This window comes from Euprymna scolopes, chromosome 20 (assembly GCF_053919585.1).
Source record: "Euprymna scolopes isolate OS-2025 chromosome 20, ASM5391958v1, whole genome shotgun sequence".
NCBI lineage: Eukaryota > Metazoa > Mollusca > Cephalopoda > Sepiida > Sepiolidae > Euprymna > Euprymna scolopes.
This window is the reverse complement of record NC_136501.1, coordinates 89,293,855-89,306,672: the sequence shown is the minus strand read 5'-3', so window position 1 is coordinate 89,306,672 and position 12,818 is coordinate 89,293,855. Positions and strand designations below refer to the sequence as shown.

At 33.7% G+C, this 12,818-nt stretch overlaps 1 protein-coding gene across 2 annotated transcripts in view; it reads right to left on the bottom strand.

Annotated features, from left to right (window-relative positions):
* The window catches only part of LOC145241643 (SEC14 domain and spectrin repeat-containing protein 1-B-like), a 122,815-nt gene that overhangs the window by 69,951 nt on the left and 40,046 nt on the right, over nt 1–12,818 (bottom strand). For both annotated transcript variants that reach the window (XM_080104770.1, XM_080104771.1), the window contains exons 9-11: nt 12,524–12,747; nt 8,949–9,071; nt 2,315–2,506 (exon numbers count right to left, since the gene is read on the bottom strand). In XM_080104770.1, the coding sequence (XP_079960896.1) occupies nt 2,315–2,506; nt 8,949–9,071; nt 12,524–12,747 (539 nt within the window). The remainder of the gene's footprint in view (nt 1–2,314; nt 2,507–8,948; nt 9,072–12,523; nt 12,748–12,818) is intronic.

Here is a 12,818-nt window from a genome sequence, read left to right as displayed (position 1 = left end):
GCCTGGCCTCCATAGAATGGAAATAGGCACAAACTTTAATAAAGACTTTATATCTATCTGCGTAAGTATACTTTCATAATTATGTTTCAGTTTGAAGAAATATGATATAATAAAATTATGGGGTTTTCGTTCGCGCCTGATCTCCATAGAATGGAAATATGTCACAAAGTTTAACAAGGTTTTTTAATATAGATCCACAGAATATTGTGGTAAGTGTTTCAGTGTGAACAAATATGGTATAATAAATTATGGGGTTTATTTATTTTATTTTTACTTTCATCATATTTTGCTTTGGTTTTTGTACCCCCAAATTCGAAGCTATCTCTTTACAACCCTTCCTTTTCATAACCTATCATACTTTCATAAATCAGAGTCCATTTTCTGTAGGCTGTTTTTGAACCCAGTCAACGATGGGTGCTTTTGCTAGTATATATATATAATAAAAGTACATTTATATTCTATATAAATAAAATAGTAGATGTATGTGTGTGCATGTGTCTATATGCAAATATGTAACCAATAAACTCTTAAACTACACATAACACTGAAATTAACAGGAAATAGTAATCATACACCAAGGATGGTTTATGAGTAAAATCTTTGTTTGGATGGATCAATAACGTGTACAGAATTTGTCGGCAAGTTCATTTCAACTTGCAGACATTTCTATTACATATGCGTATGTGCAAATGCATTCATAACTTGAAGTGGTTTTGTTTTAAATCTTTCTTATTTATCTCATGATAGCACAAATAATAGGAAATGTGGCTAGAGTGCTAAATGTTTTCATTTCATTCTAGCTGATATAGCATCCCAGTAAATTTTTTTAAACTTTTGAAATCAATACTATATATTAGGTACAATATTCAAGAGAGAATTGGCTCTGTAATAATACTAAATCTACATGAATTAAAATATACTTAAGTATATTTTTATTTTATAACCGGGCAATGCCAGGTGCCTCCCCTCCCCAACTAGTCTAATATATATAGGCAAAATGTGTGTGTGTGCGTTTGTATGTCTCACAAAAACTTCTGACAGACGCATTGGAACGCAGCAAAATTGGTATGGTTTTAAAACTCGGTCTCTCAGACGACAAATATCGAAAAATTGGCTAAAAACATTAATTCCTTCACCCTCAACTGGGTCATTTTTCAAGGAGGAGTAGTTTGTGCGCCATGGTTTCCTTTCAATTGACTGCCCTTAATTCCAACGCGTGTGACTTCAGTTTTCGCAATGGAAGTATAAGCTAAGGTTTTTTTCACCTTCTTTTCCTCCTTTGCATTACAGGTTCGAGCCCGTGTGCCTACTACCACTTCAAAAAATTTTTTTAACACCTCTCTTCACCCGGGCTGCATAGTTAGTTAAATCTACCACTAACAACTAAATAAGCCTAAAATGCCAATTTTCCATAATTATGCCAAGCTAAACAATATTACTTGAACACCCTCAATAAAATAAATACCCAAGCTCTGATCGTTATTTTTCTAATATACTTTCTGCAGTACTACATTTGTACTTAATATATCGGTTTAAATAGTTTCACTGTACCTATTCCCCAACATATATTGGAAATTATCCAACTAAAGAATCCCAATAATATAATCTAAATTACATACTTTCAAAGATATATAAAATACTAAGAAGAAATGACATTTTAGGCTTTCCATATTTCCATTCATACCATCAGATTTCTTTTATTCGTTTGATTCATGAATTGGATGGTATGAATGGTGTGGGAGATATATCAATTTATACATTCATCAGTTAAAAATATTAAAAAATAATCGAATAGAATGTTTAATATAAACTAAAATTAATTTACTATTCACAAAGGACATTTGTATCAAGCCAGCTTTTCATAAAAAAATTATCTCCCTTCTAAAAGATGGCATGATGGTTTGTCATTTGAAGTTTATGAACTCGAAATCGTAAATTTTATTTATTTAAATTCTACTCTTATTTTCTGTAATTTTTTAGTATACACTAATATTTTTCACTGATAAGTAAATATATGTTTATGATTTTCTGTTATTTTATTTTGAACTGCCATACTTCACTTGAGTTTCAATATAAATACACACCTTTTATTTAAATAAAAGTAATTTTTTTACTGCTACAACAACACTCGTCTCTGAAGAATATTTAACCTGAAAATTTGAAGATCAAGGTTAAAAAAATGTAATTATAAAAATGACGCATCTTATTCATGGTTTCTAATGAATTTTTTGCTCAAGTTTCAAATTTTACTGGTGCTTTAAAGCAACCTAATAAAAGTAAACACCAAACAATTAAATAAAAAATGAAAACTTACATCTTCAGCAAATCGATGGAAACGGACAGAATTTATAAGAAGAATTTTCCGTCTTTCCAATCGACTGGCAAAACCTCTGCACACAGTGTCCATATAATCTCTCTGGGCAAGAATATTTTCCGAAAAAGATTCATTTTCTTGGAGGACTTCTTCAGTCCTGTGTCGAAGTTCTGCATAATTTCCATATGTCTCCTTAAACAGAAAAACATACAAAATAAAAATTCTATCTCCAGAGAAAATTGTAGGGTACTTTTTTATCAGATTATTTGTTTCTTGTCCAGAATTCATTCCACATTAAAAAGCAAAAATAAAGAAAAATCTGTATGACAAAACGAAAAGAAAATATCATATTCCAAAAGTCATAAATTTATCAAGTAGTTTTATTTTTAAAAAAGAAAATCAAATTTTGAGTAACCAAAAAGAGACTGCCATGTCTGCCATTTTTAAAAACAAAACCAAGAAACAAATGGAGGTAAGTCAACAATAATTCAAATGTGTAAAATTTATGTTGTAATGCCTATGAATTCCTATTAATCACTTAAAAATGATTTTTTTTATGAAAATAAAACTACTTGATCAATTTATGTGATTTTTGAAATATGATATTTCTATTTTATGATGAGTATGTACAGCATACAGATCTTTATTTTTGTATTTTAATATAGGGGGAATTTTTGGATGAAAACTGATTATCTCTTTTAGTGAATACTAGCAGGGGTACCCGGCGTTGCCCGGGTGTTTAGAGGTGTGTATGCTTAAATCAAAACAAAAGAATAAGCAAAGTAATCACCCTGTTTAAATATTAAAAAAAAGTTAAAACTTAAAAAAATCGAAAAAAAAAAAAAAAAAAAAAATTAACGTAAGGCAAACTGTTAAAATTTCTTAAAATTGGAAAAACAAAAAAAAACACGTATGTGATGAAAAAAAAAACCCCAGGAAAACGAACGCTAAAACTTCTTAAAAAATCTGAAAAATAAAAACAAGAACAAAAAAAAAAACATAGAACATGAAAAAATAGCTTAAATAACCCTGTTTCAATATTAAACCTTTAAAAATCGAAAAAAAAAAAAAAAAAAAAAAGACATCTCACACCACAATTCGAACTCACAACCTTTAGATAAAGTGTGCAAAAAACCTGAGACATAAAAAATGCGCACGCGCATTTGCCTTTTATATATATACTTGAGGTAAATCAAAACTCCGGGGGGGGGGGGATTAAATAATAAAAAAAAATGTTTTGGTAGGTGAGTGTATGAGGATCGAACCCGTACCCTTGAGTTGGAAATTAATGTGTGAAAAAAAAAAACATGCTAAGTTAACCATTGAGCCACGGCGACAGACAACATTAAGCAGGTTATTTAACTATAAAAACTAGCGTGCGCAATAAAAGTTAACTCTGCTGCTTCCATTTGACCTAATTAAGAAGGTCAAATAGAAGTCACACAGCGTTTGGGTTTGTTTACCCAAATTTAACTGTTTCTTCCCCCAACAGATGTTGGGGAGGGGGGAAGCAGCTCCCAATTGTCCAGATTGAATAGCAACTGATCAAAGCTGATTGCTTCTGGACGTTTTTCCTGGTGCAATGCTGAAGACGTCGTTTCAGTTTAGTTTCACTTTATACTAAAAAGCCCAATCAACACGCGAGAAGCCAAAATAGCAATAATTTTGTAAAAATCAACGTAAATAAATCTATATGCTACGCGGTTTCCTAATTCCTAGATATTATATAGGACCTATATACACAGTTTTAAGCGATAGTAACGAACCCGGGACCGTGTGCGAGAAAAGCCTTTGCCAGACATACACTAAATGGTCACACACATTTTGCCTTATATATATATATATATATATATATATATATAGACTAGCTGTACCCTGCCACGCGTTGCTGTGGCTCAAATTGGCGCAATGGAAAAAGTTCCAAAATGAGAAAAAGCATGTTTCTTATAGGTTTAATTTTCCATTTTGCATGGGTACACAGTTTTTTTTGTTCCATTTTCTTAGCTGATATAGAGATTTTCCGGTTTGGTGACTCTTTAATACGTAATATAAATTGTCCATGTGAAAAAACAGTCAGTGTGTAACTGTAAGGCCCACAATTGTAAAGATTGTTCCCTGTGCTTTGTTGATGGTTATTGAAAATGACAATAAAATTAGAAAGTTCAATTTCCTAAAGTGTAATGATGTATCCGGTGGAATCATAGGAATGCATGGAATGAAGATATATTTATCTGTGAAAGGTCCTGTTAAGATTGTTGTTTCTATGATATTGTTTGTTAATTTTTTTTTTACTGCAAGCTATGTGCCATTGCAAAGCTTGGATTGGTTTATATTTCACAACATGATAATTAGTACACCAAATTTCAGTTACACTACATGCGGTGGCATCCCTGGCAAATATAGCTGTTGGATAATTAACCGCTTTATCTGCTTTCACAACAGTGTCGATGGATTTGTATTTGACTACCTCACTTGGAATTTTACATTGAATAATAGCGTTAAGTTCATGGGCATCTTTGTATGGACCAAAGAATAGCTCATTCACTCAGTCAAATGGAATTCTTATAATTTGAATATCTGCAAAAACATTTTAAACTAACTATTCTTTTGATGAAATAAAATTACAGAAATTACAGAAGTTAAAAGTCAAAGAGTTTTGCCCTTAACTCTGATCAGCTGGCACTTTTTTGTACCCAATTTCCCACAAGTGATGCAAAAGATTTTGTGCGGATCGAACAGTCAGCAACTGGACATGCATATTTTCAGTTAAGTTTAATGTCTTCACATGGAACAAAAAAGTAGAGTATTTGAGGCAAGCATTTATTTCATCTGCTGGTGTTGATTGAAGAATAACAGGTAACATTTGTCTTAAATCTCCTGCAAGCAATATTACTGCATTCCCAAATGGTCTGACATTGCCACGCAAATCTTGCAAGGATCGACCAAGAGCCTCAAGTGATTTTTTGCGTACCATTGTGCATTCATCCTAAACAATAAGTTTGCATTTCTGCAATATTTTTCCCCATATTGGATGTTTTGGAGATGTCGAACATGAGATTTTTGAAAAATTGAATGTTTTAAAGTAGAATAAATAATTCTTCTACTTGGCAGCAAGATCGCAGGTATTCCTCATGCAGCAAGGACTAAGGCTATGTCATTTTGTTACCAAATGGCTGCCAAAATCAATTTAATTAGAAAGGTTTTACCAGTTACTTCTGGTGCTGTTCAAGGTAGCAGTAATTTCCAAATAACTTCTATTCTCACAGTCAGTAAATTAGGTGACTAAAATAGGATTTATCCATGTTTTGACAATGCCTTATTCACTGTAATTAATTTAGGAGACTAAAATAGGATGAGGGATTAGAGATGGACAGATAGAGAGGAAGATATATAGATAGAAAAGAGAAAGTGAGAGGAAAATAGAGAAAGAGAAGGAGATAGAGAGATAAAGGGATTGATAGATAAACAGAGAGAGGGGGAGAGTTAGAAACAGAGAGGGATGAGACAGAGGAAAGGAGAGAGATAGAGGGAGTTGGAGAGAGATAGAGGGAGTTAGAGAGAGAAAGGGGCTCAAAGAGAGATGGAGAGGGTGATATAGAGAGAAAGAGATTGAGAGAGGGAAAGGGAGAGATGGATAGAGAGAGATATTAAGAGAGGAAGAGAGAGGGAGAGAGAAACAGAAGGTGAACTACATTTCACCGTTTGTTTCCTCGTTCAGTAAAGAAATCTTTCGCCACTGAGGCAATTTTAATGTTTTGTTATCCAGAGTACCCTTTTTTTTGGGGGGGGGGGCTAGATTTTCATCACATTAGAAACCTACCGGGTTATCTGTACTTTCACTTAACAAATTAATAAAAGAAAAACATTGTAAAATTTGAATTTAACATGAAAATACTATTTTTAAAAATAGCACGATAACATAAGTGCATAAGTGCCACTTTAGGTACTCCTTGGGCATTGAGTTCCATGGCGACCAGCATAATTATTTAATGGTCGCCCCCCCCCCCCGTCAAGGCTAATGCATGCGCACGTAACTTTTTTTTTTATTTACTGACGTTGGCTTAGTAACTAAACGATTTATTGATAATTTCGTAACCCTTAAACGCATGCCGGAAGATTTAAATTGGTTCATTATTGTTGTAATGAAAAAAAAAAAAGTTTCATTCAACACAAAACCAATTAATGATAAATGATTTATTATTCTATTCATTGAAATTTACTAATTTTTAAATAAAAAAGTAAAAAAAAAAAGTTAAAAAAATAGTTGCTTATGTGCGCATAATTTTTTTTTTTTTTAGATTAGGTCCACCTTGGAATCACCCCCCCCCCTCCAATCTTAAGAACAGCTTCCGGAATAAACATCACTTTTGGAGGGGGGGGGCTAATAAACACCATTTGGGGGGAGATATTTAAAAAAAAAAAGTCGATAAAAGTCGTCATTTAAAAAGAAATTTAAAATCAAATGTTTGTAAAAGTGAGAAATTATTAATAAATGTTTAGTAACATCTTTCGGTGCTAATGTAGAGAGTGATCCGTGCTATTTTTTAAATCATGTTTTTTTTTTTTTTATTCCAACCAATCTTATATCGAAAAAAAAAAAAAAAAAAAAAAACTCAAAAAGCAAGCAACAAACTTTTTTTTGGTCTTATATAATAAAGAAAAAATGTGTAAATTAAAAACTTTGGAAGATAAACAAATAAATTATGTTTTTTTTGTTTTTTTTTACTTACTAAACAGAAAATGAAATCTTTCGTCAATTCGTGGCTGTGAAATGAATCGAACCGGAAGTTCAGTTTTATCAACAGAACAGATTCGCAGTAACGGTTAAAAAAATATATTTATTTTATTTAATATTTTAATATTTTAATAATTCGCGAGGTAAATTTATTTTAATAACATAAAAACATATGTCGACTCTAAAGATGGGTTGTCTGAAAATTTAAAATAAATTGGTAACATAGAAATATGGTTTTATTCGTTCAGAATAAACCAACTTTACATTTTTATATTTTGAAGACAGACGATTTCAGTTCTGAGTAGTCCAATGGAGGCCAACACTGGTTATGGCTGCCAGTTGCAAATGCAGCTAGTGCCACCAGTAAATACTAGTACCCACCCCAAACCAACACTAATCACCAGTAACAACTAGTGCTGACAATCACAGCCAGTAGCTTCTGCTAGTCACCACAACCAGACAATGCCCGACAGTGGAAGGCAAATGATTTCATTTTGACTACTGCCACCAGTGCCTGCTATTTTCCAAGGCCAACCATACTTTAATTTGTTTTCAAGGTGGGAGGTCCTTTACTGAATCTGTTCTGGCTTTGTGCCATATTTCCACCGAGCAATACTGGTATATGGGTCTTGCTACTAATATCTATATATAAAAAAAAATATGAAACATCTCTGAACAGCATTCTTTTATTTTTTCGATATTTGTTTCATTTGCTTAAACATTTTGTTAAACTAAAGCATTTTGTAAATTAAACTACGTATTTTTAATTTCTTATAAATCTCCAAAGTTTACAAAATGAAGAGTAAGGGTGACAACTTATCTATTTTGGAGCACAGGATGGGGCAGGTGCTAATATTGCAAAAGTTAGACATGGATTGAGTAAATTCAGGGAACTTGTTATTACTAACCAGCAGAGCATGACCACATTATTATTAGAAGATATGTATACACACAGTGTGATGATAGAGTGAAGTGAAACCTGACGACATGTATTGTATAGACAGAAATAACATAAGAATGATATGATGGGTGTATAAAATTCTGATGATTTGAGACGGATTAAATTTGTTCTTTTGCAGACTGTTATCTTCATCTTCCACCATGATTGGCCAACTCATCCTCATTCAGGTGAGTAACCGCAACGAGATAGAAATGTTGACTTTTGAAACTGTATCTGCCTTGCATAGTTCTTGCCTCACCACGTTTTGGCCAACTCATCCTCTGACCTTCTTGGGGGGCACAGTGGAGGTGGTTCAGGTGAGCATTGTTTGAAAGTAGCAGTTTGAATCCTACGTAAACACTGGTTTGATGGTGTTGTGATTTGGAGTTCATTGACTCCAAGTAGTAAATTAATTTTATTTTATATTACAATTGTACTTGCTTTATTTTCCATAAGTTCTGCGGTACACTGATATTTTTCACTGATAAGTGTATAGGTAAAGGAGTTATCTACTCCCAGTACCGAGGAGTTATCTGCCCATGATACAGGAAGTACCAGGGAAGTCATATGCCACTTAGGATTACATAAGGAGAGACGGGAGCAGCCATTTAGGGGTGGGGGTGGAGGGTGGGGGCTCAGCAATGAACTGAAGTACAATGTCTTTTTTTATTTTACAATAAGTAAGTATATCAATAAGTTTTCCTGTTATTTTATTTTGAATTGCCATATTTTGCATGAGTCTCAATATAAACAAGCACCTAAAATGCAATTTAATTTTATATTTTTAATTATCAAAAAATAATATTTATCAAAATGAACTGAGGATTAGAATGGTTTTTTGTTTTTTCACAAAAAAAAAAAAAAAAAAAAAAAAAAAAAAAATGAAAATTTGCAAAAATTAGGTATAAAATATATTGGTGAAGAAAAAACAGAGAAAGTGAGAAAAAATGGCTACTTACAGCACATTTGATTTCCATTTCTTCATGTCTTTTTCGGAGCTCTTCAGCAGATTCACAACTATCTCCAATGTCAGTCATGGAAGCAAGCAACTTCTCACCTGGACCAAGAATCCAATCAACAACCTGAAATACAAAGAGAACCATATGTACTGCAATATTTTATGAAATACAGTTCTCAGAATTATCTGTATATCTATTTTTTTTTTTATTAAACTAGCATTTCAGCCCGGCGTTGCCCGGGTGTTTGGATGTGTATGTTGAGAAAAAAAAAAAAAAAGTGGTAGTAGGAAGGCAGGCTCGGACCCGTTCCACAAAGGAGGAAGAGAACGAGGTAAAACCTAACGTTTATACTGTTACGACCACCGCCAAACCGGAAGCGACATTTTTTAAAATTAAGGCTAGACAATCTAAAGGAGAAGATAACTTTAAAAAATATTGGCGAAAAAAGTGAGCCCCCTGTAGAAAAGGGTCTAGTTGAAGGGGAAGATATTAATGTTTTTAGCCAATTTTTCGATATTTGTCGTACGAAAGGTCGAATTTTAAAACGATAGTGATCTTGGTAAAATCCGTCGCCTCTATTGAAAGTTTAAGGCGGACATTCAAACAGACATACATACATACATTTATATATTGGTAACTAAAAATTTTCGACCCAAACTGATGAAAAAGCTTGCCCTATCTCTGAATACCCTTTATGTAAAATTTCAAATGTTTAGACCAGAAATTGTCTGAGTAATTTGGAAGAGACCGCAGAGGTCAATTTTTTTTAACTTTGACCCCTATTATGACCACTTAAAATTTATTGTTTTGGGCTCAAATCAAGTTATTAAGTTAGATCCATGTCCAAGGAGCCTATATCTAAAATTTCAAGTGCGTCGACCCAAAATTGTCGGAGGAGTTTGGTAGAGTTCTCAAAGGTCAAATCGTTGAACTTTGACCCCTTAATCGCCAAATTTCTGGCCAAAAACCGATCACATCGATTTTCCCAAATCTCAGTACCCTGTATATCAAATTTCGAGTCTGTAGACTAAAAATTGACAAAGTTATTGCGTAGGGAAATGTACACAGACACACACACGTTCACTTTTATATATATATAGATTTTTTTTTTTACTTCTGTTTACCTCAAAAAGGGCATATAGCATTGGAGTGTAAGGGATCACTGGTTGAGATGAAAATACTTCAAGCATTATACTTGCATTGAAAACAAGCCGAGTATATGGGGTCTTCTTTCATGAGTGACCGATTTGAGGGCAATTTTACCTTTATAATGCCCTCCTCCCGAAGGGGGGGCAACCAGTGTTATCCTGGAAAATCCGTTCTAGCAAACAGTTATTTTCACCATGACTAATGTTTGTGCAAAATTTCAAAACAATCCAAGGTGTGGTTATTGAGAAAAGTGCAGTCAAACAAACATACGAATGGGAGTGAATTACTAGGTCCAATCTCTCCTTTGTCGAGGGACGAATAAATTAAACTAGGTCCAATCTCTCCTTTGTCGAGAGACCAATAAATTAAACTAGGTCCAATCTCTCCTTTGTCGAGAGACCAATAAATTAAACTAGGTCCAATCACTCCTTTGTCGAGGGACCAATAAGTTAAACTAGGTCCAATCACTCCTTTGTCGAGGGACCAATAAATTAAACTAGGTCCAATCACTCCTTTGTCGAGGGACCAATAAATTAAACTAGGTCCAATCACTCCTTTGTCGAGGGACCAATAAATTAAACTAGGTCCAATCCCTCCTTTGTTGAGGGACCAATAAATTAAACTAGGTCCAATCACTCCTTTGTCGAGGGACCAATAAGTTAAACTAGGTCCAATCCCTCCTTTGTCGAGGGACCAAGTTAAACTAGGTCCAATCCCTCCTTTGTCGAGGGACCAATAAGTTAAACTGCTATTTTTTTTCCAGTACCCATAAACTGAAAGTATAGAAAAATCAACAATGGTTAATCTCAACACGATTGATCTTCAACCATTGCCTTCTAATATCTATCTGCAAAGAAAATACAAAGGAGAACTAAGGTTTATATTGTTTGAACAATCAGATTGAATACGGTTATGGATGAACTTATAAATGCCAGTTGATTGATCAGGTCAGACTTCTCCACCTTCATGTCTAGCTGAAGTGGAGTGTTCTAAGTCACGTGGCCATTTACACAAACAGACCACAGACTGATCAGTCATCAGGATCCTATCATAAGGCATCATGGATCGCTATCCACAGTATATAGGTGGTTCAAATTTTTTGGGGGAGGGGGGTATTCGTGGATCCACCGACACAACAATCTCTTGGTCAATTCCCGGTGACTTCCAATGTAAAAGCAAGTTTTGTGACAGTGTCATCGTCATCAACCCTGGGTATATGTCCAAACCATTCGACCTGCCTTTTCCTCATTTTCCCTTCAACCTGCGATTTTGTTTGATTTTTGTAAACAATTTTTTTTTCTTTCAAAATGGTGTGGTCCATTTGCTATTGCTTTTGTCTGGTTATTTTGTTATGTGGCATATCAATACTTTTCGGGCTATTCAATGCCAATTCCTTTAATTTTGCAAACAATTTTTATATTTTCTTCAAATATTTATTCATGGAGTTTGGTTGATTTTTTTTGGCATATCGACTGTTTGGCATAATTTGGTGAATGTATTTGCCATTTTTTTCTGATATTTTTTATTACTTTTAAGGATGATACATTCCATTCTTCTTTGCATGTCTTTGAAATACAGTTTCCCACTTTTTATGCAGTCCTTTGCATTATTAAAGCATTATGCTGCACTAGTTTGAACAGTTTTCTATCCTCATCTGATTATTGCAACTTTTGATCTCAGGTTGTTGAGCTCTTTTGATTATTCCATTCCTGTTCTCAAGCAGTTAAGTATTTTTCATTGGAACCAGGGTGTGTTTGAACCAAGAGATTTGTATGTCAGTAGGAGGAAGCACATTCTCTAGCCGTCTGGTCTCATCAGCTGCAGACTGGTCTCCCTCCCCCTCCAGTTGTATTCTGCAAAATTTTTCAAGCTACACTGATTGAGCAGTAGAGGGCAAAGAAGGCAGTATTGTATCGTACAGTCCTCTTTTCTACATTTGCAGATGTCTGGTTCAGGTTTGTAGCACCATTTGGTCATAGCAACTTTTGATTGCCTCAGTTCTATTCTTAGACGGTTGAGTATTTTCCACTGGGAGAGAAGGCCTCAGAAAAGAAGATTCCCTTACCAGTAAGAAGGATCATTCTCTAGCCATCTGGCTCAAAACTATAGGCTGGTTTCCTTCTGAGATGTTAGGGGTTCAATATGGCTAAGGAAGTTTGGAACTTAATCTAAATAAAGGGTGAGCATACTTTAGGTCTATTGCAAACATAGCCATTAGGTGAATGTAGATAAGTATTTTTAGTATTGTTTAAAAAGCAAATGTTTGTTTGTAGATCATTTATGTTACTGTTATGAAGTAATTTTGCAAGTGATAAGACGCAAATGTGAAGAAATAAATGGATGAAAACGATTCTATGTTATTAACTTATTTGCATCTGCAGAGAATCAATAGAAAAAAATATAGAATTACAAAATGTACAACTTACTTGTTTTATTGAAGTCTGCAACCCCACGATTTCCTGGTTGACCATTGTCAACTTGTTTATGACATCCTGGAATTCATAGAGTTGTTCCATCTTATGTTCCAAAAACCGAATAACTCTTTTGACTTTTTTCTGGGTTTCTAAATTGTCTAAAGTTGTTATTGCATCTTCTTCTTTTTCATATGAAGATTCTCCATCATTTTGCAACTGACGAAGTAACGCCTTTCCTATAAATGCAAGGAAAGATGATGGCATCAAATTAGCAACTATTTTATGAATCTATACTCTTAATAAAATT